General features: G+C 35.1%; 2 protein-coding genes across 3 annotated transcripts in view; one reads left to right on the plus strand and one right to left on the minus strand.

The window, feature by feature from the left end:
• Nucleotides 1-18,899, minus strand: part of LOC129005164 (ceramide transfer protein-like) — a 34,363-nt gene extending 15,464 nt beyond the window's left edge. The window contains exons 1-6 of one of the 2 annotated variants that reach the window (XM_054433981.1): nucleotides 18,315-18,899; nucleotides 15,795-15,911; nucleotides 14,889-14,991; nucleotides 7,910-8,026; nucleotides 6,573-6,724; nucleotides 5,477-5,551 (exon numbers count right to left, since the gene is read on the minus strand). In XM_054433981.1, coding sequence (XP_054289956.1) covers nucleotides 5,477-5,551; nucleotides 6,573-6,724; nucleotides 7,910-8,026; nucleotides 14,889-14,991; nucleotides 15,795-15,911; nucleotides 18,315-18,542 — 792 coding nt within the window. In that variant the 5' untranslated portion in view covers nucleotides 18,543-18,899. Of the gene's footprint in view, nucleotides 1-5,476; nucleotides 5,552-6,572; nucleotides 6,725-7,909; nucleotides 8,027-14,888; nucleotides 15,007-15,794; nucleotides 15,912-18,314 lie in introns of both variants that reach the window. The other variant, XM_054433980.1, reaches the window with a different exon arrangement.
• A 1,784-nt stretch (nucleotides 18,900-20,683) lies between these two features.
• Nucleotides 20,684-22,310, plus strand: LOC129005166 (ubiquitin recognition factor in ER-associated degradation protein 1-like). Its single transcript, XM_054433985.1, has one exon. It carries the CDS (start codon nucleotides 21,056-21,058, stop codon nucleotides 21,965-21,967), a length of 912 nt encoding a protein of 303 aa, XP_054289960.1. The 5' UTR covers nucleotides 20,684-21,055; the 3' UTR covers nucleotides 21,968-22,310.
• Nucleotides 22,311-24,149: the final 1,839 nt, after the last annotated feature.

Here is a 24,149-nt window from a genome sequence, read left to right on the forward strand (position 1 = left end):
TGTTAGTAAAAAAAAATTCACTTTAATAATGCTAAATTGTTTGGCTCGGTGAGAATGTTTTTTTTAATACAGCAACAGCAACTCGGTTCCTGCACACGCTTTGCTTTGCAGGGACATAATTTTAGAATACTGTCTCTTTGTTATACAAATATTATGTAATGTTGCCTTTTCTGAATATATAATAAATCAGAAGTTTAAGTCAGGAAAAAAGTAAACAAACAATTATAAATCAAAACAAATGTAACGGATAACATGGATAATGAATAATCTAAAATATTTTAAATATGACTAAACAAACCCCTTTTGATTCAGGTTCGTGCCTTTTGGAGAGGGTGTATCAAAAACTGACATTTTACCTGGAAGTTTCTCATGAAGAACTTCAATCCAAGTATGTGATTGATAGGTGTGGGTTATGCTTTCTCAAAAGTTTGTGATCCTCAATAGATTTACAAATAGATACGAGCTGCTATACCTGTGCTTTGTAACGGGAAGAGGACGCAGAGGAGAATAATATGGTCCTTTAGATTTTACGATGAAATAGTTACACATTCATTAATTTTAAATACTTAACTTGATAATCTAGGTAAAATAAGGTAGCAGCAAATCTGAAACTAATAGTTTTTTTTCATTTATCTGTTTTGATATAATTTACAGCAATTAAAACTGTTTTAAGTCCGTAGATAAGACAGTTGCAAACATATGTTCACAAAAAGGTTTTGATTATTTTTTAATTGTATTCAACAAACAATGATGATTTTCTACACTATAACTAGCATTCAAGAATTAGTTAAATAGCATTTGAATTAGTGAATAAACTGCAGTGGATCAACCATTATAGGAAAATATGATTTTCATTATTGTGTTTTTGAACCAAAACTAATTTTGGTAACCAAATAAAAATTCTAAATTAAAGATGGCAATATTTAACATTAACTATTCCAAGAAAATTAGTATAAATTTTAAAATCTAACAAATATTCAATTTGCATTTTCACACTAAACTAGAAATAATTAATCAACTTTTTTTCACAATCTATGACTATGATTAATTTAAGTTCATGTAAAATTTAAAAAAGTTTGTATACCTGAGGCAATGTCACCAATATAGCACACAGCATGGCTACGGACACCTGACTGTGTATAGCTCTACAGCTCTCTCTCTCTCTCACTCCTCCCACCACTACCTCTAGGTCACCAATGACTCATACAACAGCTGATCTCCTTTCTATTTATATACCTTAATCACAACTGGTTCTGATAATCAATAATGTTGAAAATACACCCAGCATTGATTGGTATGAGTATTTATTAAATGCAATAGGTACAAATTTCCCAGCTACAGAACCAGACTGGGAGAATGCTCCAGACACTATCAAGGCCATCCAGCCAACGAAGGCCAGCCTCAAATTGAATTGGTGGGCAATCTAACCAGAAACTAATTGCTTCCTTAAACAGAACCTTTCAAAAGGTTAGTTCCGAAACTGGACAATCCTTTCGTTTATAGTTTGAAAATAGCACAACATAAAAAATATGTTTATTATGTGTCATACATCAAAATAGTCAGGAAGAGCTAGAACACTTTTTTATAGGTAACTAAAATTTAATTATTTTTTTTTAAAATCCTAGTTTTTTTGGTGGAGTTTCCCTTTAAGGAAATCTTATCCGTAGAGAAAAAAAGAAAAAAAACTTAAACCAAAAATACCCCCGCCGCAGCAAACCTGCAGACTTAGCGAATTTCCATTTGCCTGATTGGATTTAAACTAAAATGTATCCTAAAAAATATCACATTTATTCCCTATTTAAACAGAATTAGTTTAATGAGTACCCTACTTAGGTTTGCTGCAACACGGAGGGTAAAAAAGTTTTTTTTATGTAGAATATTAAAAGGTACTGTGGTTTAGTAAGAAATTAATGTATTTTCCAACTTTTATCAAAATATGTTCATAAAAAAGCAAACTACAACAGTTGACTTATTCTCCATAAGAATAACATGGGAATTTTAAAATTAAAATTTTTTTGAATTTTCTCTGTAGCAATTAGGCGCATAATAATGCTTCAATATACTAAATTATTTGTTTTTTAAGCTCTACAAAATGGTTTAAAAAGAAATTGTGAAATGTTGTGTTTTTAGGGTCAAAAATGGGAACTATTTTTATCCCATAAAACCCCCCATAAACCCCCGTTCCCATAGTCCGATCATGCTGGTTCGCGAACTCATTCAAGTTTATCCCGCCAAACCTTCAAACCAAATTTTATCAAAATCGGACAAAAATAACTCAAGTTATCGTGCGGATGGACACATATATATATATCTATATATAGATAAATAAAAATTTGAACGAATGGTGTTTTTGGCCTCTGGGGACATCAAAATGAAAAAGTAAATCGGTCCCGGGCTTAGGTCTTACCATGAGACCTACGTTAATAGCTACTTCCCTATAGGGAAATTCGCTAATACTTAATACTCTATTTGAGCTTGCAAAAACACCAGTGTTAGTCTTATTTACCATAAGTTCTTTATACAGAGTGGCTGAAAAGTAACTTGCACCCCCCGTTAACTTTTCAACCTTTTGAGATATTTGAAATCTGTTTGCGGCAACCTTCTTAGATATGAGGGGTACAATAATTATGGTCAATTTTGAACATTTTGCCCTTAAGGGTAGTGGGGGTAGCGGGTAGCTAAAAATTGTCAAATGACAAGTATAATTGAGTTTGGTATCATTTTATAGGTCTTGACGAAACATAACAATTAACATAAAGAAAATAAAAATCGGACCATTAATAACAAAATGGCAGCTAAAAATGATTAGGACAATGGTCATAAAAAGTAATTTTGAACTGCCATTTTGTTATTAATGATCCGATTTCTATTTTCTTTTTGTTAATTGTTATTTTTCGTCAAGACCTGTAAAATAATACCAAACTCAACTATACTTGCTATTTGAAAATTTTCAGCTACCCCACCCTCACTACCCCCCTTGGGGAGCGAGCTGGCGTAGTGGTTAGAGCGTGGGACTTCAGTCCCTGAGGTCCCGGGTTCGATCCCCGCCAAGTCACCAATGGATTTTATCTAAGTGATAATGCCGCAACCCCTAGGTCTAGCCTGAAGTAATGTGAAAAACAATCCCAGGCTCGTGCCTAGCGTCCTAGGAAAAAAAAACCCACTACCTAAGGGCAAAATTTTCAAAACTGACCATAATTATTGTAGCCCTTCATATCCAAACAAGTTGCCGCAAACCGATTTCAAATATCTCAAATAGTTACAAAGTTAAAGGGGGTGCAAGTAAATTTTCAGCCACCCTCATGGTTATTTGGATTTGAAACGTTTTAAGGCGCCATTTTGTTATTAGTGGGCCGATTTTGGTTTTCTTTATGTCAATTTTTATGTTTCGTCAAGACCTGTAAAATTATACCAAACTCGACTATACTTGTCATTTGAAAATTTTGAGCTACCCCCTACCACCACTAACCCTAAGGGCAAAATTTTTAAAATTGACCATAATTATTGTAGCCCCTTATATCTAAGAAGGTTGCCGCAAACAGATTTCAAATATCTCAAATGGTTGAAAAGTTAAGGGGGGGTGCAAGTTACTTTTCAGCCACCCTGTATAACACTAAACCTCATATACAACTATGCAAGAATGCATATCAGCTGATCAGCAATGAAGTTAAGAAAACAGGGGTACCAACATTAGCATTTTTGTCATTAGTGTCTCACAGAACTTGTAATTTAAGTTGCGTTAAAAAAACAATAGCGTTCCCTGTATAATTAAATCTAAAAATACATCGAGTTAAAAATTATTAAATAGGCTATATTTATTAGGGGTCTGCGGGTACCCGACCTCGACTCATCAGATAATTTTGCACTGACTGAAGGGTCAGGCGGGTAGAAGAAATACCCAATCTTTTTTTGAGCAGGTAATCCAGTAACCGGTATTATTAAAAATTTAAATGTTATTATTTTCAATGTTTAATTATACAATTTTCAGCTTTATATGAAGACATTTTAATAATAAAATAAATAAAACCTAAATTGTGTGCTCATATTTTTCCTAACCCCATATTTCAACACCATCCAATGACTACCAACTACTGACTAAATCAGTCAGATAAATATCTTCACAAACTTAAATGATATTAAGTTTGTGTTTAATCTTATGTTGAAATATAAATAATACTATATAATAATAATAAGTAATACTGGTAAATAAAATATTTCTCAGATCACGCATAAAACATTTGTTTGGTAAAATATCAATAAAAACCCAAAAAATACTCCTAACTTGAATTTTGGTAATTTTGAGCCCAACCCGAAAATCACCCGGACTTAAAGTGATCTTTTCAGTACCCGACCCGAACCTAATATTGCACTATCCGCAGACCCCTAATATTTATGATCGTACTATTTAACATGACATGTATGGAACATTGGCTTCAGTTTGGGGTAAAATATTAAGAAATCTCAAAAAATAGCCTCTAAAGCTTCATTTTGATTCCTGTTTTATCTTTAAGGTGCCTATCTGAAATTGACCTGGAGCTTTGACCCCTACTCTCGATCCATGTTATTTACTAAGCCCCATGGACAGCAGTAAGACACAGCATTAGTATTTTGTTTTTAAATTTCACAAAAAAAATAGCTTTAACAATTTTCTCTAGGTATAGACTTTTTGGAATTCTGTTCCCATTCAAATCATTGCCTGATTATGACAGTTAACCGTATGTAACCAACTAGAGTGAAAATTTAATTTAATTATGTAATATTTGCTAAAAAAACATTCATAGGAGGCCTAGTTTCAGTTCGGACAAAATTAAAAAAAAACTGTTAACAGGTTTAGTAAAACATAGAAACTAATTTAACTAATGAGCACTCTAAATTAATCATTTATGGTATGCACTTAAAATACTCTGTCTCATCTACATTGCCATGCAAGGAATAAACTATCAGCAGATTGTTGTGCAACAGCTCGATAAAAACATGAGACTGAAACTTCTAGAATACCATTGACCTTTACCAAGATAAGAAGTATTTGTCAAGAGAAAAAACTGACAGTTTAGCTGTTGGTGTTCATTTCTCAGAAAAACCTGGGCAGTAAATTGAGAAGTTAGCTTTTAAGCAATAACCATTATTAGTTTAGTTATGCAGAAAAAAATGAAGTGTTTATGTTAGGTCTAAGTATTACAAATTATGTATTTAATTTTTTGTTTACTTTCATTGTTGGTATCTTTATGTACAGTTAGTTATCTTTAGGGAAAAATTGAAATAATTGATATTATTATGTATAATTTTTGTATTGGTGGCTTTAACACGACAATCTTTTATGGAAATTACCGAGGAAAAATCCCTTACCTAATTCAAAATGATAAATCTTTCTGGCACTTTTATCCAAACCCGCCTTTTTTTTTATCCAGGTTGTTTAGGCCTTTAAGTATTTTAATTTTTACCAAGAAATACAAAGTAGGTAAACATGATGACATACCTCTAGATCTGGTCCAAGACTAGGATGTTTCCGTGTTCCCAGCAAAGCTTGTTCCAACTGTTTACGTTTGTCAACCTACAACGGTCCATGTTAGTTAAATTTCATTATAAATGATGATAGAGGTGACTGCAAATGTAATAGTTTTCTTTAAATATGTCATACAGTAGACTCCCTCTTGTCCGGACACCTTTTAACCGGACATCGGTTTAACCGGACTACATTCGGTGAAAATGACATCTCTTTAATCGGAAAATTTTTATCAGCACATCGGTTTAACCGGACTAGATCGGCAGGAAGTGGGTGGTAGTGAAACGACTGTTCTCGTGGGAAAGATTTGAAACCAGTGATCACGTGTCTAAATACAATGCTCTCCTAAATTTAAGTAAAATATTTGAGTTACATAACAAGTTTTTGGGGACGTCGGTTTAACTGGAAAACCTGTTATCCGGACTGGCCTCGGTCCCGAGGAGTCCGGGTAAGAGGGAGTCTACTGTAGTTGCCAATTTCGTGTCAGTCTACCTATAGAAAGGTACAGCTTTGGAAATGTCAGCTCACATAAAACTAAGGGTGCGAGACTGAGATTTCCAATCCAGACAAACCTTTGAAAAATAGCTTAAGCCTGGAGCATTTTTAGCAGAGCATTTGTCTCTAATGTTTCAAAATATTTTATAAAAGTGGATTTTTCACAAATCTTCTTGATAAATTAATTTAATATTAATAAGAAATTAAATGTAGATTATTCAAGACATACAAGCTTCATGAAACAATGAATGAGTTATAGTGTGGAATGGTTACCTGTAAGTTATAATAGGCCTTAAACATTTAGTAATCATCATTTAGTTAGAATGTGCATTTATAATAGTCATCATAACTATGATGGCGGCACTTTTGTAGTAACCTTCAGCAATCGCTACCACAGTAAATTTTCGATGGAGGAATTCTCGGAACTCCTTTTTGCGACTGTGGTAATAGGCCTACAATCAAAATCAGCTCAGATGGGCTCAAATACTCAAGCTTCAAGGTTAAGCTCGGATTGGAAGTAAAGATGCTTTCGTGCCTTTATAAAAAATATTAAGGAAGTTAAGCAGGGGGTTACCTCTCTCTCAAGTCTCTTTCGCCAAACATCATCCCGTTGTCCAACTGCATCCAAACACTGCTGTAAGTTGCTCAACATGGCTGCAGTAGTCTCTCGGAACGTGAGAGCCTCACCACGGAAGTCCACAGCTGCCTTCACTAGCTCGTTTTCTCCTACAAAAGATAAATAAATCAAACTAAGGGAATAAGAAACCCACCATTGATTTAAAAGGATGTATCTTAAAATACAATATTGAATTACAATGAGAATGTTAATAGTTCAGAATATTATTGACCGACTTCACTAGGCCTATTTACTAAGTGGCAGTCAGATTTAAGAAGGTCTTATTTTGACCAATTGTGAATTTTTGTTCTTCAAAGTTAACATGCAGGATGGAAATTGATCACAGTAAAAAAATGCAGAATAGATTAAGCTCATATTATGATGTCTTGCAATTTGTTTTTTGTTTTGTATTAATTGGAAATAGATTTTTGAATGGACAGAATTATTTAAGGATTGTGAACCTAATTAGTAAGAATGAAATCTTAATATAATAGTGTATCAATTATCAATTATTTAAGATGGGGACGCCACTATGTGCGTATTTTAACCCAAATATGAGTGAAGGATGAGTGTAGGATGAGTGGCGCAATCTTGTAGTCTTGTTAGTGACTAAGGCCGACATGTTCCTTAGACACACTTGAGCTATTATGCAAATCTTAGAGCAAGAGCGCAAAACCATTTAATGAACATATGATTTGATTTTTAATCAATCCTAAAACGCTCCTAAGGGCGCTAAATTGGGAGGGGGGGTTATGGTGCAAGTAATTTAAAAAGTGTCATTAATTTTTCAATTACAGTCATACCAACCCGTAGGTCTAGCCTGAAAAAGAGCCTGGTCTAAAGTCAATTGTTTAAATGTGTGATTTAAAACAATTCTATATAAAAGTGTGTCAATTATTTGAGGACCGGTCAACCGAAACATTTGTTAACAGAAAGGGCATTCACTAGTGTTGTCGCAATGAGATGCAAACAATGGTAACGCAGAGAACGCAAGATCATCATGGGTGTTGCGGCAGTTTCAGGAGACAATCTCTGCTGTTACTGAGACTGCATGATATGAATAGATATTGCAACAAACACAGAAGAGACAATCAAAACTAGTGATATCATTCCAGGTAAATACATGTAAAAATGTATTTAAATGTTATCAGCCAAAGTTAAAATAATATATCTTATTTATACGGGTCAATAACCGATTATCTGAAGAAAAAAATCAGTAATCTGAATCCCCTGTCATGCAAGATGGCTTTGAATCATCGACTCTCTACTGTAATCTACTTGATGGTTAACTTTACCTTGTGGTTTGTTTCCTGTAGAATCAGCGCAAGTATCAAAGTATCCTTGTAAAGTCTTCATCTGATTGCACAGGATGTCTTTGTAAGTTTCCATCTCTGCAAGCTTTTCCTTCAAAACTGAAACAATAGCAAATTCACATTATTTCACTTTTATAAAAAATAAAAGGCCCAGTGGAGTTTTAAAAAAAAACCTTATAATACACTACACAATCTTTTTTTCAATTACTTACTTAATATGAAACAATGGGATTAAACACTTGAAATCAATAACTTAAATAGTTATTAAGATGTTTTAAAGGGGATAACTTACAGTTGAAATACCTTACCTGATAAAGTTTTTAAATTGTGGATATTTATAGGCATGCACTGAGGATGCGATACTCTCTGGTGTGGATTAAGGTCCGCACGAGTGAGTACTACGACTATCCGCAGTACTATCCTGATAGTTAGACCAATTCGTATATACCAAGGCAAAAATGTGGTTCGGATTCTAGGCCTACTATAAACTGTAGGTCCCTTAGTTGCCATTAGCTGTATGGGCTATTAATTAACAGCTGTGTCTAAGGAATGTCGGCCTTAGTCACTAACAAGACTATAAGATCGCGCCAAACTCATCCTACATTCATCTTCGTTTATACTTGGCTTAAAATACATACTTTGTATGGTTGCCATTTAATAAGAAAGTATTAAACATAACAGAACAAGCAAAAGAACAACAATAATTCTGAATCTCAAGTCTGAAGTACATTTTGAAGTAATTAACTTAACTCAATAACATGTCTGATTATCTATTGTTTACCTTTTGGGGGTAAAGGGTAAAAATTTTAAAATGCCACATTCCTGAAATATTTTGGGTTTAAGGGCCCCCAGGTCAACAATCCTGCTAGATGTCAAGTATCTATGTAGCATTACATTATCTATATAACTTGTATAAGATTAATTAATTTGAATAAGTAAATAAATATAGGATGGAGAGGACACAGCTAACTCACCTGATGAAAGGTTGCAGATGAGTCAAAGAACACATAAAATCACACACATAATTTACTTAATATTTCGCCTCTTTCAGAGGCTTCTTCAGAAGTAGGCCTAGATGGTAGTTACAAAACAACCATCTAGTAGTTGTTTTGTAACTACCATCTAGGCCTACTTCTGAAGAAGCCTCTGAAAGAGGCGAAATATTAAGTAAATTATGTGTGTGATTTTATGTGTTCTTTGACTCATCTGCAACCTTTCATCAGGTGAGTTAGCTGTGTCCTCTCCATCCTATATTTATTTATTTAATCCAAGCTAAATGCTTTTTCCTAAAAACATAACCTTAATTTGAATAAGGTAGTTTTAAATGTTAACAGATCTCCTGCTGGAGATATAAATTTATTTTTGGAAAAGTTTGAGTTGGTAATGAAAAAACTTTTGAAACTAGGTAAATTCATTTCAGTATGTGGGGATTTCAATATAGAAATGGGAGCAGGGAGAGATAGGTCATCATTTAAATTCTTTAATTTGTTACATAGTCTTAATTTGATTTGTACTAATAATAGACCAACACGTGGCACAGCTTGCCTAGATAATGTTATTGTTAATTTCTCAACAGATATGTATCAGTTAGACTTAATTCATGGATGTTTTGCTGATCATAGTGTTTACCTGTTTAAATTTTCCATGGCATAGATAAACGAATATCAAATAGTTCTATCAAACAATGTGTTAGAAGGCAAAATGAAGAGGCTTTAACATGTTTTATGGAGAGCTTAAAGTCTGAAAAATGGAACATGTTCGTTGATTATCATTATGGTAATATTAATGAGGCAACACTTTTTGATGAGTTTCTCAGGAAGTATGTCCATTTATGGCACTCTAGTTCCCCCTTAATTAGTATTACTAGGTGGCGTTCGCAGAGGCATCCACAAAATTGAGCGGAGTCATCGAGGGTTCATGTTATATTGTTTTTGTCATATTGCAGTAAAAACAGTCGTTTATGCGTTGCAGGTCTAAAGTAGCATTTTTACTCTCTAGGGAGTAAAAATAGTTTTTAGCCTCTATGGAGTAAACATCAGCTGTTGTCAACTCAGTTGTAAATTTGAATTGTAAACGATTGCATGTATCTAAAATATGTATCGATTCGTGCTTCGTATCATTTTAACCTAAAAAGTCTACAGTCTCTTCCCATAGCATTTTAGTATTGCAGATACATTCATCCATTCCCACACTCAACACTGCTCACCTTTACTACTTCCTTCACCACCCACTACGTCGTAGACCTGTTCCCTCTCTTCCCACAGCATTTTAGGATTGCAGATACATTAATGTAATTGCCAAAGACAGTTCCCACACTCTGCATTGCTAGCCTTACTAATTGCTTCACCATTTCCTACGTCATAGACCTGTTTCCTTCCTTTCTCATTACATTTAAGATTGCAGACACATTTATCTAACTGCCCAAACGGTTCCCCCACTCTGCACTGCCAGCCTTTAATACTTCCTTCACCACGTCCTCCGTCGTGGGTCCTGTTTCCTTCCCTTCTCATCGCATTTTAGGATTGAAGATACATTAATCTAACTGCCACAGACGATTCTCACACTATGCTCATACTTTACTATTTCCTAAGCCACTTCCTACGTCGTGGACCTTTTTTCATCACTTGCCATATCATTTTAGTATTTTAGATACGTTAATCTAATTGCCACAAACATTCCCCACACTCCGCACTGCTACCCTTTACTACTTCTTTCTTCATTTCCTATGTCGTGGGCATGCTTCCATCCCTTCTCATTGCATTTCAGCTTTGCAGATACAAATGGTTTCCAGTTCCCACATTCCACACTGCTCACCTTACTACTTCCTTCATCTCTTCCTACGTCGTGAACCTGTTTCTCTCTCTTCCCATAGCATTTTAGGATTGCAGATACCTTAATCTAATCGTCATAAACAGTTCCCACAGTCCGGACCGCTTGCCTTGACTACTTCCTTCACCACTTCCTACGTCGCAGACCTGTTTTCCTCCCTTCCTATAGCATTTTAGGATTGCAGATACCTTAATCTAATCGTCATAAACAGTTCCCACACTCCGGACAGCTCGCCTTGACTACTTCCTTCACCACTTCCCACGTCACGGACCTGTTTCCTTCCATTCCAAAAGCATTTTAGGATTGCAGATGTCTCAAACTAATCGTCACAAACAGTTCCCACAGTACGGACTGCTTGCCTTTACTACTTCCTTCACCACTTCCCACGTCACGGACCTGTTTTCATCCCTTCCCATAGCATTTTAGGATTGCAGATACCTTAATCTAATCGTCACAAAAAGTTCCCACAGTCCGGACTGCTTCCCTTTACTACTTCCTTCACCACTTCCTACGTCACGGACCTGTTTCCCTCCCATCCCATAATATCATAGGATTGCAAATACCTTAATCTAATGGTCATAAACAGATCCCACGCCCCGGACAGCTCGCCTCTACTACTTCCTTTACCACTTCCTACGTCGTGGACCTGTTTCCTTCCCTTCCAATAGCATTTTAGGATTGCAGATGCCTCAATCTAATCGTCATAAACAGTTCCCACACTCCGGACAGCTCGCCTTGACTACTTCCTTCACCACTTCCTACGTCGCGGACCTGATTTCCTCCCTTCCCATAGCATTTTAGGATTGCAGATACCGTAATCTAATCGTCATAAACTGTTCCCACACTCCGGACAGCTCGCCTTGACTACTTCCTTCACCACTTCCTACATCGCGGACCTGCTTTTCTCCCTTCCCATAGAATTTTTGGATTGCAGATACCTTAATCTAATCGTCATAAACAGTTCCCACACTCCGGACAGCTCGCCTTGACTACTTCCTTCACCACTTCCCACGTCACGGACCTGTTTCCTTCCATTCCAAAAGCATTTTAGGATTGCAGATGTCTCAAACTAATCGTCACAAACAGTTCCCACAGTACGGACTGCTTGCCTTTACTACTTCCTTCACCACTTCCCACGTCACAGACCTGTTTTCATCCCTTCCCATAGAATTTTAGGATTGCAGATACCTTAATCTAATCGTCACAAAAAGTTCCCACAGTCCGGACTGCTTCCCTTTACTACTTCCTTCACCACTTCCTACGTCACGGACCTGTTTCCCTCCCATCCCATAATATCATAGGATTGCAAATACCTTAATCTAATGGTCATAAACAGATCCCACGCCCCGGACAGCTCGCCTCTACTACTTCCTTTACCACTTCCTACGTCGTGGACCTGTTTCCTTCCCTTCCAATAGCATTTTAGGATTGCAGATGCCTCAATCTAATCGTCATAAACAGTTCCCACACTCCGGACAGCTCGCCTTGACTACTTCCTTCACTGCTTCCTACATCGTGGACCTGTTTTCGTCCCTTTCCAAAGAATTTTAGGAATGCAGATACCTTAATCTAATCGTCATAAACAGTTTCCACACTCCATACTGCTACCTTTACTACTTCCTGCACCACTTCCTACGTCACGGACCCAAGCTAGTGTCGTCATTTGATTATATGTATTATCCATACCGTTTCTGTCCTAATATCTGTGGAATAATGCTATCAGCTATTTCCTTATTTACTGCATTCAAAAGTCAACAGCTGATCATATGTCTTTGTGTATGTGTCAAATACTGCTTCCATAAGGATTACATTGAAACTTTGAGACCCAGTGGGGCGGATTCCTGAGAGACTATTTTAACGCCATATAGATGTTGGCACTCACCGATATGGTCTTTATCACCATGCAAAATTTCAAAAAGATTCATTCAGCCGTCTAGGAGGAGTTTGCGTATTACGAAATGCACAAGAGTCGACGTATAAGAGCTTAAAAATAACAAATCTAAATCTATAAAGATTAAACTAAATTGGTACAACAATAAATTGAAAAAACTCAGAGAAAAAATGATGGCAGCATTCTCAATTTATAAACAATTATTAAAGAATAACTGTGAAAACACTCAAAATGTTTATAACATCTACCTGAAATGTAAGAAGGAGTACAATTCTGAGCTCAAATTATCCAAAAGAAAAGCTTTTGAAAAACATATTGAACTTGCTTCTAATAGATGTAGAGCTGCATGGGAGGTTATCAATCATGAACACTCACCAATGTGTACCAAGTCTGTGGACTTAGATGCTGACAAATTAAATGATTATTTTGTTGATTCAGATAGGGAGCTGGAAAACAGCATTGATGTCGTTAATAAATGTCTATCGGATTTATTAGGTAGCCCTCATGACATTTTGACTTTTAATTGGAGGGAAGTATCATCAGATGACATAGTGAAAATAGTTTCCAAGCTTTCAAACTCAAAAACCATGGATTTTTATTGGCTGTCAAATTATGTTCTAAAACGGACTATACATTTAATAAGTGAACCACTGGCCTTTTGTGTAAACAAATCCTTAAAGATTGGCAGTTTTCCTGAGTTTCTAAAAATTTCAAAGGTGATACCAGTGTTCAAGAAAGGGAATAAACTTTTGCCTCAAAATTATAGACCAATATCTATTGTCCCAATCTTCTCAAAAATCATTGAATCGGTGGTTTATGAACAATTAAATGGGCACTTTGTAAACAATAATATATTGACAGATTCGCAATTTGGATTCCGGGAAGGAAAGTCAACTGCTTCGGCAGTTCTAAAAGTCATTAATAAAACAATAAATGCTTTTGAAGACAAAGAAATTGTTTCTCTCACATTGTTTGACCTCACAAAAGCTTTTGATTGTGTTCCTCATAACATTTTGCTTAGTAAACTCAAATTTTATGGCATTGAGGATGCACGGTTAGGTTTCGTTCATTCGTACTTAAGTAATAGAAAGCAGTATGTTTCAGTTGGTGGGAAGCAATCTGGCTTAAGAGACGTGGTCTCTGGTGCTCCACAGGGCTCGGTCCTACACTAACACTAAGTCAAATTGCTGGGTTTTTGTATAGATTCTAAATTAAATTGGAAAGAAATAGAAAACATCTGTAAAAAGATTTCCCACGTTAATTGCCTAATCTGGAAACTCAAAGATTTTGTTACTTTTGATTATTTAAGAACGGCATACTTTGCTTTTTTTCAGTCACATATTTCCTATGGACTAATGCTGTGGGGGCATTCGTCTTATTCAGATGAAATTCTTATTTTACATAAAAAATTCATTCGGACCATTTGTGCAGCGGGTCCTGTGGATCACTGCAGACCTCTTTTCATCAGGCTTAGAATTATGACAATGATTAATTTATACATTTATCAAATTATGCGGTATACAAAAATTAACCTACATGAATTTAACATAAGACAAGATTTTCATTCTCATAATACAAGGAATAAACTACAGTTAGACATAACAGCTCATAGACTTAAAAAAAGTAGCAATAGTCATAGACTAAACTGCATTAATTTTTTTAATAAATTGCCTGATTCGTCCAGAACTGTATCCTTCAAGATATTCAAATCTAAATTATGTGAATGGTTGATAAGTAATCCTTTCTATGGCATCCATGAATTTCTAAAAACAAAAGTTGATATTGAATTTTGATGTGTATCTACATAATCCATATTCTCTAGACATGTTGTATTTTAAGTATGTGTATATATATATATATAAGTATTTTAAGTAAAACTTTGTATTTTTTCTTCTTAATTTGGAATATTTTGTATGTGTTTTGACTACGTCTATTCCTTTGTACAAAGAAAGGTGAATGGCAATAAAACTCTTGATTCTTGATTCATTCCAAGTGATTTAGCCCATTACACAATTGTGTGGCTATCGTCATTCTTGTATGTTTAATTATACATACAAATAAAAATCTTGGATTCAGCTTAATAAAATGTGCAATGGGTGCAACATTGATTCAAAGAAAAAATTTACTTATTGGCATCTTGTGATTTTACACGAAACAAAAATGAAAATAAGTTTGTTTTGACTAAATAACCTAGGTCTAAATTAATGTATTGTGAGGTGTAGGCCTAAGCCTTTGACTCACCCAGCCCCCTGGAGGCTGAAGCTGTAGAGATAGTGTTTGACGCCAGAGAGATTGCGCTGCCATGTCGCTTGAGGCTGTTCTCACTGCCGTAGCCAGACTCTACCTGTACACGGTCCACCTGTCTCACAATACCACTCATGTAATAACTACAGTCTACCTCTAGTGCACAAAAACAAAGTTGATTAGCAGTACAGCTACCAACATGTGTAAGGTTTTTAAATTGGTAAGAAGAAAGATAAAAACCATACACTCTAGCCTATAGCCTACAACTCACTCAAAATTATTAAACTACTAAATTGAGCATGCTATAGCCTAGTTGTATAGTTGGCATGTTTCGTAAACTGGAACTAATAATTCAAACTATCCAAATTAAATTTGTATAACTTAAGCCTGTTTTTTTTTTTAGAAGTTTTTTTTATGCCTATGAAAAACTTGCGGGTATACTATATCATGAGCAGGACTCCAAAAAAACCGAATGAAATAATCCAACTGAATTTTTGATATAGGCTATCGATTATTTCATTCGGTTAGTTAGGCTAGGTTATCCATACCATACTTAACCATACTTGATATACCAAATTAGGTACGGTAATCAATAAGTTGTGTTGAAAATTTGATATTTTCATTCGGTATTTTGGAGACCTGCTTAAATGAAAGTCTAAGTTTACCCAAACTTGCCGCTCAAAATAAGCAAAACTTAAGTAAAAAGCAAAACTAACTGTGGCTGCGGAAAACCTACAGACCAAGTGAATTTATAAGTCTGATTGTACTTAGGCCTATTTTGACTTAAATATTTCTAAAAATATGTCACAGGTTCTCTGCAGAACTGTACCACTAAGTTACTACGATTTAGATTAGTAGGCCTAGGTGGAATCTGAATAATATGATAATGGGCAAATAGCTTACCTTAAAAGCTTCAAGAATATCTATCCAATATTGTCTATCTTCTGCACTTTCAGCTCGTAAATACCATACACAGTCATTGACAGAGACATCAAATCTACACTCGTCAAATTCATGTGGCTGAAATAAAAAAATGATTAAGTTAACTTACTACTCGATAGCCAGGGAGTGCCTCTAGGGTGAAGTGTGGGTTGTAAATTTATACCAGATAAGCCTAATCAAAATAAAAAATCGTGATTCCAAGTTCGAGATTTTAACTTAGGCATATTGAATAAATTAGGCTTATGCCATGCCTACCCAAGGCGTATGAAAGAAGAGTGACGTCAGTGCGAGCAAAACGTGTTTTATTTTACCAAATCATATGTTTTCTTGTAATTTTCCAAAGACTTTTGAATGACAATCATTACGAATTAGAATTGAATATATAACACTATTTAGCGTTTTATATCCGATATATATAGTGTTGTATTCAATATTGAATATAGTCATAGTGTTATAGAGTAATTCAATGGTGGTAGTATATAACATTTTGATATTGAGTACCTTTTAACCCTCCGAGTGTTATGTGTCGTAAAAGCGACTCATAACACATCCGCTGTAGTGATATGTGTCGCTTTTGCGACTCACAAACACTGTTTACGGCGACGGCTCTGAAACTGACTGAATCGGATTGAACTGGATCGAGTTAGGTATAGTTTTTTTCAGCAGATTCAGAGCTTTCTCCTGATGTCTGTTTCTATACGCTTTTCATTTTAGTTCCGAAAATATTGTAGCAGACAGCTGACGTGCGTATTTGTAAACAGTTTGGTTAACCTCGCACCGATGACTGATGTGTTTTATTACATTTATCATTGTTTTAGTGTTAAAAATCAAAAGTAGTGATATACGTGGTGCATTATAAGATTTAGGCCCTAAGTGATTTTGAAGGGCTGGTTGACGATCCTGAAGAAGTAGGCTAGTGATATTGATGTAAATTATCAGCCAGACTCCTAGCTATGGTTAGGCTATGCATTCTTAGCTAAACGCTATGTACCGAAATCTGTTTTTTGCCCATAACTTATTTATTTGCAAACCTACTTCCTTACATTATTATATTTTTGGAATCCTCATAAAATTCTGAACAAAGTGGCTATTTTAAAATATTTGTAGACCAATAAATTATAACAATTTATTAAGCGCAAACATAAATTTTTTTCATTTATTTTATAATTTTTGAGAAATGTTAACCCCACAAAAATTGTTGAACATTTTTTTGTAATGTTTTGTATGTTACATTGAAGCCCATAATTTTCCAAACAAAATTATATATAAAACAGTATACTTTACATTGTTTTTAAGTTTCTAAGATACATTTTAATAAAACCCTGCGATTGCGCAATAAATGTGCGAACATTAAGACCAAAACTAGAGACACTTTGAGGGTTAATAAAAAAAAAGTAAAGCGGTAAATATACTGTAACTGTGGCTGCCAAACAGACAATATATTTTTAAGTGACCATATACAAATAGTTTTTAATATAGGCCTATTTTGACAGCTTCAACAGTGAATGTTTGTGCTTATGACTAGATTAACAATAATAAAAACGAAATTGATAACAATAATAGACAATGAAATGCGTAACAATAATAAATAAAGAAATGAACAACAATAATAAATAATTAAATTAACAACAATACTAATGATTTGAGATAACATGCAATATATCGATATCAGCAAAAACAAAGTGAAATTATTATTGGTCGACTCGTTCCTCTGCTGCCACTCGCCTAACAGCCACCAAACTGGAAGCGAAAAAGTCAACCGACGAACATATTTCTTTCGCGGAGCGCATCAGACGTGGTATGGGGCAGAAGCGTAGATGGTCGAAGCATGGTCTAGCTCAAACAAGCGTTGATGCCTGGTACTTCTTGGAACGTGCAGAATGATCCTCTCGAGCAGAAAAGGGCTGCTGATCTGGTTTTTTAGCAGCTTGAAGAGGAAGGCAACATCAGCAACTCTTCTTCTACACTCCAAGCTTTGGAGACCATAAGCTGCAGATATTGCCTCTACTGGGACGTCCATGAAATTGAACCCAGCTCGGCAACCCATATGTCTCACACTGTTTTATCAAAATGTTATATAGGCTACGGTACTACCACCATTGAATATCCTGTATAACACTATGACTATATTCAATATTGAATACAACACTATATTGTAGGCTATAAAAAACGCTACCCCTAGTGTTATATATTCATATTCAATGCTAATTCGTAATGATTATCATTCGAAAGTCTTTGGAAAATTACAAGAAAACATATGATTTGGTAAAATAAAACACGTTTTGCTCGCACTGACGTCACTATGCACACACCTTCTTTCATACGCCTTGATGCCAACCCACCATGGTTTTACATACAGACATAGCCTAACTTAGTAGGGCCTAAGTGCAACAAAAAAAAGGCTGCAACATAGGTAAGGCTTACCATAACTAAATTAATTTGAAAACGTAATAGGCTAGGCCTATTTATTTACATACTAACCTTAATTGTTGCTTTAAATAAACTAATAGCACCTCGGCACCCGAAACCAGTTTCTTGCTCAGATTTGTAATAAGACAATGTTCCATCTTTCAAGACAATGTATCTTCTTTGCCATCCATGAATATAGTTTGTCCACTTGCTGAGAAAACCTTTTAGCTCATACTGATAACAATTATTTTCTGAATCATCTTCTTCGTCACTCCCATTACTAACATGACCATCGGCCATTTCCTATTAACGAAATAACTTAAATATAAGTAAACTATCTATAAATAACATTTAGTTTACCATAGTCACAATACACAAATCATAAAAATCAATTGTTTCAAAACAAATCACACGGAAATATAAAAAATTCAATATCACATTTAAATCCAGGATGGGTTGACCCAAATTACAGCACTTGTCTATCTACATGGCTGACACGATAGGATTCGGCTGTTCACCAGTCCCTACATCACTAAATACATAAAATAAACTAATCGTTCAATGGATAAACCAAATTTAACATTATTTGATGGCTGACATAACATAAAATTATTCACTTTGTTGATAAGAATGAACTGCACGAACACAACTAACTATAAAACCAACAAACCAACCAAACCAATTATTTAGTAAGAACAAGAACTGGACCTATATATCTATAAGAAAGAAAAGAAGAAGAAGTACAAGCAAGCACAAGTAACATGACGTCTACAGGTTTACCAACAATTAACAACACACCTTTAAATCCATTGATTAAACCTACTCCAATAGGCTATTCCATTATAACAGTTAATAATTCCAAATGTCTTATGATTTTTTCATACTGCAATAATTATTGCTTCACTTTCGTGTTGCTATATTAAAAGAGGAGTATGGTTAAATGAGTATTTTGAAGTTCACACACCTTATAACAATACATAACAGAACACACCAAGCTAGAAATAATTCAATGTCACTCCGTTTATCTCAGCAAGATCAGAAAGTATCCCCTCAAACTTGAAATCCTTCTGGTCATATGTCAAATTAATGTCAAAAAAGCTCATCTTCGCTCCCATCTTCTATGTTTCTTGACTCAGTAGAAGCAACTGACCCCGAAGGCAAATGCAACTTTTTCTTTAGATATTTCTCTTCGGTCTTCAGAGTGACTTACGTTCCACTGCTCACTTATGACTTTGGTATGAATCCATCAATTAAGCAACTGCAAGTTTCAAGCTTTTGGATGTGCAGAGAAAGTTGGTAGCATTGGACCCGAACATAGGAGCCGGCCCAGGCCCCATACGACATCCCGCCTGCTGTACTGAAGTACTGCACCCATCTTCTCACACCCAACCTCCAAATTTACTTTGCAAAACTTCTCTCAGAGGGAATTTTCCGACCGTGCTGAAGAATAATTTTGTTGTTCCTATTTTTAAATCGGGTTGCAAAAACAATATCAAAAACTGCAGACCAATTCCAATTGCCATTCAGTCTGCTCTAACCAAAATTTATGAAAGCCTTATCCTTGAATGTTTGAGCTTTTTAACTTGGCAGATTTATTGCTCCAGAACAACATGGCTTCATCCAGGGTTACTCATCTTGCACATACCTCCTCGTATTCCAAAATCTAATCATATCAGCATATTTACCGAGCACTACCAAGTAGATTGTGTCTATCTGGATTTTATAGCAAAGCCTTCGACAGAATAGACCATCTTCTGTTGGTTGCTAAACTTTAGGGCTATGACATCTGCGGCCCATTACTTTCCTGGCTGAAAAGTTACCTACTGAGTCACTGACCGCATACTCGTTGTTAGATGTGGAGGAGAGCAGTCCCGACCCTTCTCTCTGCCACTTCTGGCGTGCCCCAGGGTTTCCATCTCGGACCACTACACTGTTCAACTTATTTATAAACGAGATCTGCGCAGAATTTAAAATGAGATTTCTCTTATGTGCTGACGACATTAAGGTGTTCACCAAAGTAATCTCCACACATGACCAAGAAATGATCCATCGATTAACAACATCAGCAAATATGGTGCATATGGAATGCAATGGAGCTCAATGTCTCCAAATGTGTAGTTATGTTTCTCAGTCGCAGTAACGTAGTTCATGAGTATGACTTTTGTATCGACGGCAGAAGTCTCAGCGTGGTCGAGAAATTCAAGTATCTTGGTGTGATCACTAACCTTTCACTCAGCCCACATGATCACCTGATCAATGGTGTCAGCTGTTGCCTAAGAAGAACAAAAAGTTGATTTGTTCATTATTCATTCCCAACAACAACTCAACTGAATGCAAAAATGCAATCTCAATCCAATCCACCCAATCACTCCCTCTCCAGTGTCACTGTCGTCATCCATTCCCATTCCATCTATTGACTTGTTTCTTGTTTCCTTGTTTGTCATTGTCTGATTGTCATCGTTACGTTATTCGTCATCTACCTAACCTACCTACATCGCTTCGCTATGTAAATATGTTGTCAAATTGGCAAGATAAACTACTAACATTTATACATCCCTAAAAAGTAAGCTTTTAGTAATCATTGAATTTAGTAATTTTATTTTTGATTTGAGAGTTGTCATCAAGTTTGTTTCCATAGAACAAGTGGATCGCCAGTTTTCTGAGATACCTACCCTTCTTGAAACGTTTTTAATACTGCAGTCTTATTGGAATCAAAGCCTGGAAAAATCGTCAGGCCTAGGCCTACTTTTCAGCTCTAACCTACGGACTTAGAGGTAATCATTTTTAATTTGGGTTTCTGGTAATCTCGCACAATGTTTTCTTTCAACATTTTTGGGGACATTCCAAGAACATTTAACAAACAATACCAATGTTTTTCTGTGGCTATGTTGCCAGGAAATGAAAGAGAAGATGTTGAGAAGGGTGGCAAAATCATAATGCCTCCCTCAGCTCTTGATCACTTGACACAGTTGAATATAACATATCCTATGTTGTTCAAACTGACAAATAAAAAGATAAACAGAGTGTCTCACTGTGGTGTTTTGGAATTTGTTGCTGATGAGGGTAATGTGTATTTGCCTCGATGGATGATGCACAATCTTTTGCTGGAAGAAGGTGATATAATTCAAATTGAGAATGTTCTGCTACCTGTTGCTACTTTTGCCAAGTTTCAGCCTCAGTCACCTGATTTTCTTGACATAACTAACCCAAAAGCAGTCCTTGAAAATTCTCTAAGGAACTATGCATGTCTCACTACAGGTGATGTAGTGGCGATAATTTATAATAAAAAGACATATGAAGTGTGTGTGTTGGAAACTAAACCAGGAAATGCTGTATGCATCATTGAATGTGACATGAACGTAGAGTTTTCAGCTCCAGTTGGCTATGAAGAACCGAAAAAACCTGAAAAGGTACCAGACTACGAAATGGATCACGATAGTCTCATGCCAGAACCTAAGGGCTTTACACCTTTCACTGGCGAAGGTAATATTCTTGACCAAAAAAAGAAAAAGAAGATAAGTCAAGAATCTTCCAGCAGTAAATCACAGAATGTATCTAAAGTCCCATATCAACGAGGTATTCCAGACTACAACTATACTGTTGGAACGCTAACCTTCATAAGAAACAACAGACCGTTGCCTGAAAAAGAAAATAAAGAGCCCTTAAACGATTTCAAGCCATTTTCAGGGTCTGGCCAATCTCTTCGCCAGGCAAAAGCCCATTAAAGTGTTAGCCGTTCAAACAAACGTTCTATTGCTATTAAAACACAGTGTTTTTTTAAAAGGTTTTATTTCGTAAAAATTTATATAAAGACAAAAAAGTCAGGTTTCAATCATTTTTTTTAATTTTAAATTTATCACTTTGGAACTGGTACAACTATTTTGTTGTCTTGTTTAATACCTTTGTATGAAATTGTTGATTCTTTTAAAACATAAAGCGTGTACCTACTGTAGTGAGCAATCAAAAGAAATCTTGTATCCGACCCATGAATAATAGCTTGAATCTGTTTATTTCAATAATAAAGTTTGTGATAAATTTATTTGTAATTCAATAAAATTATCATCAACATTTCTGTTGCTTTATTATTTAAATAGTTATTAGATTGCCTTTGTTTTTAAAAAAATATTGTAGCCTTCATTTAATAATTGTTTGGATTAACTTAGGCCTAATTTGTTTTTTTTTTAAATAAAGCTAATAAATGTACTTTATTAGTTTCATTAGTTTGTCTTGTCTGGTAGGCTAATCAATTTTCCATGCAAAGAGAATGCCCTACATAAACAAAGTAGGCCCTACAATGTTTATTATTTTATCATTGAATATGAAACATAAAATAGATCACATAAGTAGTTCAAGTAACAAGTAACTTATACTTATTTGTGAGTCATGTAGGCCTAATAAACTAACTTAAGCAAAAATTTGGTACTGAATTATTATAACAAATTTGTAATAATTCCATAAATGACTCAAACAATTGGTTTTAGCCTGAGAAATTAGGTCATGTGAGGAATAATGCTGAAATCACGGCCGCCTTTAACTCCAGGCCGCGGCCTTCGAAGTGGCAACGTCGCAAGTGGGGTTGTAACAGCTGTTTTGTTTGGAAGCAGCTAATGGTATTTGTGTATTTACGAAAGATTGGTTACTAGACTATGACAATATTGACTCCGCTTAAAATGTACAGATATAGATATTTAATTCATATTTTTTCAGTTTTCAATTCTGTATGTTTTATTTTCAACATTTTAATAAATTTATGTTCATAAGTTTAAATCAATAAAGTGCGAATTAATGAGCTGATGTCACCTGTCTACCATGTTATCTTATGGTATGTCTGTCACTTAACAACCCCACTTGCGACGTTGCCAATTCTACCAGGCCGCGGCATGTAGTTAAAGGTGGCCGTGGCTGACCTTGTTTAATATACCTTGTTTAATATTAGGTACTGTGCATATAATTTTTTACATAAGATATAACTTAAATCTTGCTTGGGGATAAAATCAATCAACTGATGTAAATAATATGTCAATTACTAAATTAGGCCTACTGTTTATGAAATATATTTTGTGTAACTGCTGTGGATGTTAACCCGGCAGAGGTCGAACTGAATTGAAAACGTGAGGAGACGCACACGGTCTTTTCGACCTGGTACAACTAGCCATATTTTAGTAAGTATTGAATTTTTATTGCTCAAAACCGTAAATGGTGTTAAACATTTAATTTACAACCTTCTGAAAATGCTTTAGATGATACAGCATAAATTGGACAGTTGTAATAAAATTGTAGGCCTACACCTTGAATTGTTTCTTTTTAGTAAACCGTTTCATATATAACTTAACAATGCCTCATAAGTTTTTTCATGTATCTGTTTATGAAATATATTTTGTGTAACTGCTGTGGATGTTAACCCGGCAGAGGTCGAACTGAATTGAAAACGTGAGGAGACGCACACGGTCTTTTCGACCTGGTACAACTAGCCATATTTTAGTAAGTATTGAATTTTTATTGCTCAAAACCGTAAATGGTGTTAAACATTTAATTTACAACCTTCTGAAAATGCTTTAGATGATACAGCATAAATTGGACAGTTGTAATAAAATTGTAGGCCTACACCTTGAATTGTTTCTTTTTAGTAAACCGTTTCATATATAACTTAACAATGCCTCATAAGTTTTTTCATGTATCTATAAATGAAGATATCAAAAAAAAAAAGATAAACAGAGTGTCTCACTGTGATGTTTTGACCACAAATGAATTGTTTAAACTCAAATTTATTTTTACAAAAGAAAAATGAGTCTAAATGGTTATTAAAGAGTAGATTAGTGATACATTATGAGGCAAACTATATTGTATCTATAAAAAATAGTTCACTAAAAAAATTGAGATATATAAATTATTATAAGTCATCATTGT

This window comes from Macrosteles quadrilineatus, unplaced genomic scaffold (assembly GCF_028750875.1).
Source record: "Macrosteles quadrilineatus isolate MER2022 unplaced genomic scaffold, UCM_ALF_1.0 Scaffold_17__1_contigs__length_3442018, whole genome shotgun sequence".
Taxonomy (NCBI): domain Eukaryota; kingdom Metazoa; phylum Arthropoda; class Insecta; order Hemiptera; family Cicadellidae; genus Macrosteles; species Macrosteles quadrilineatus.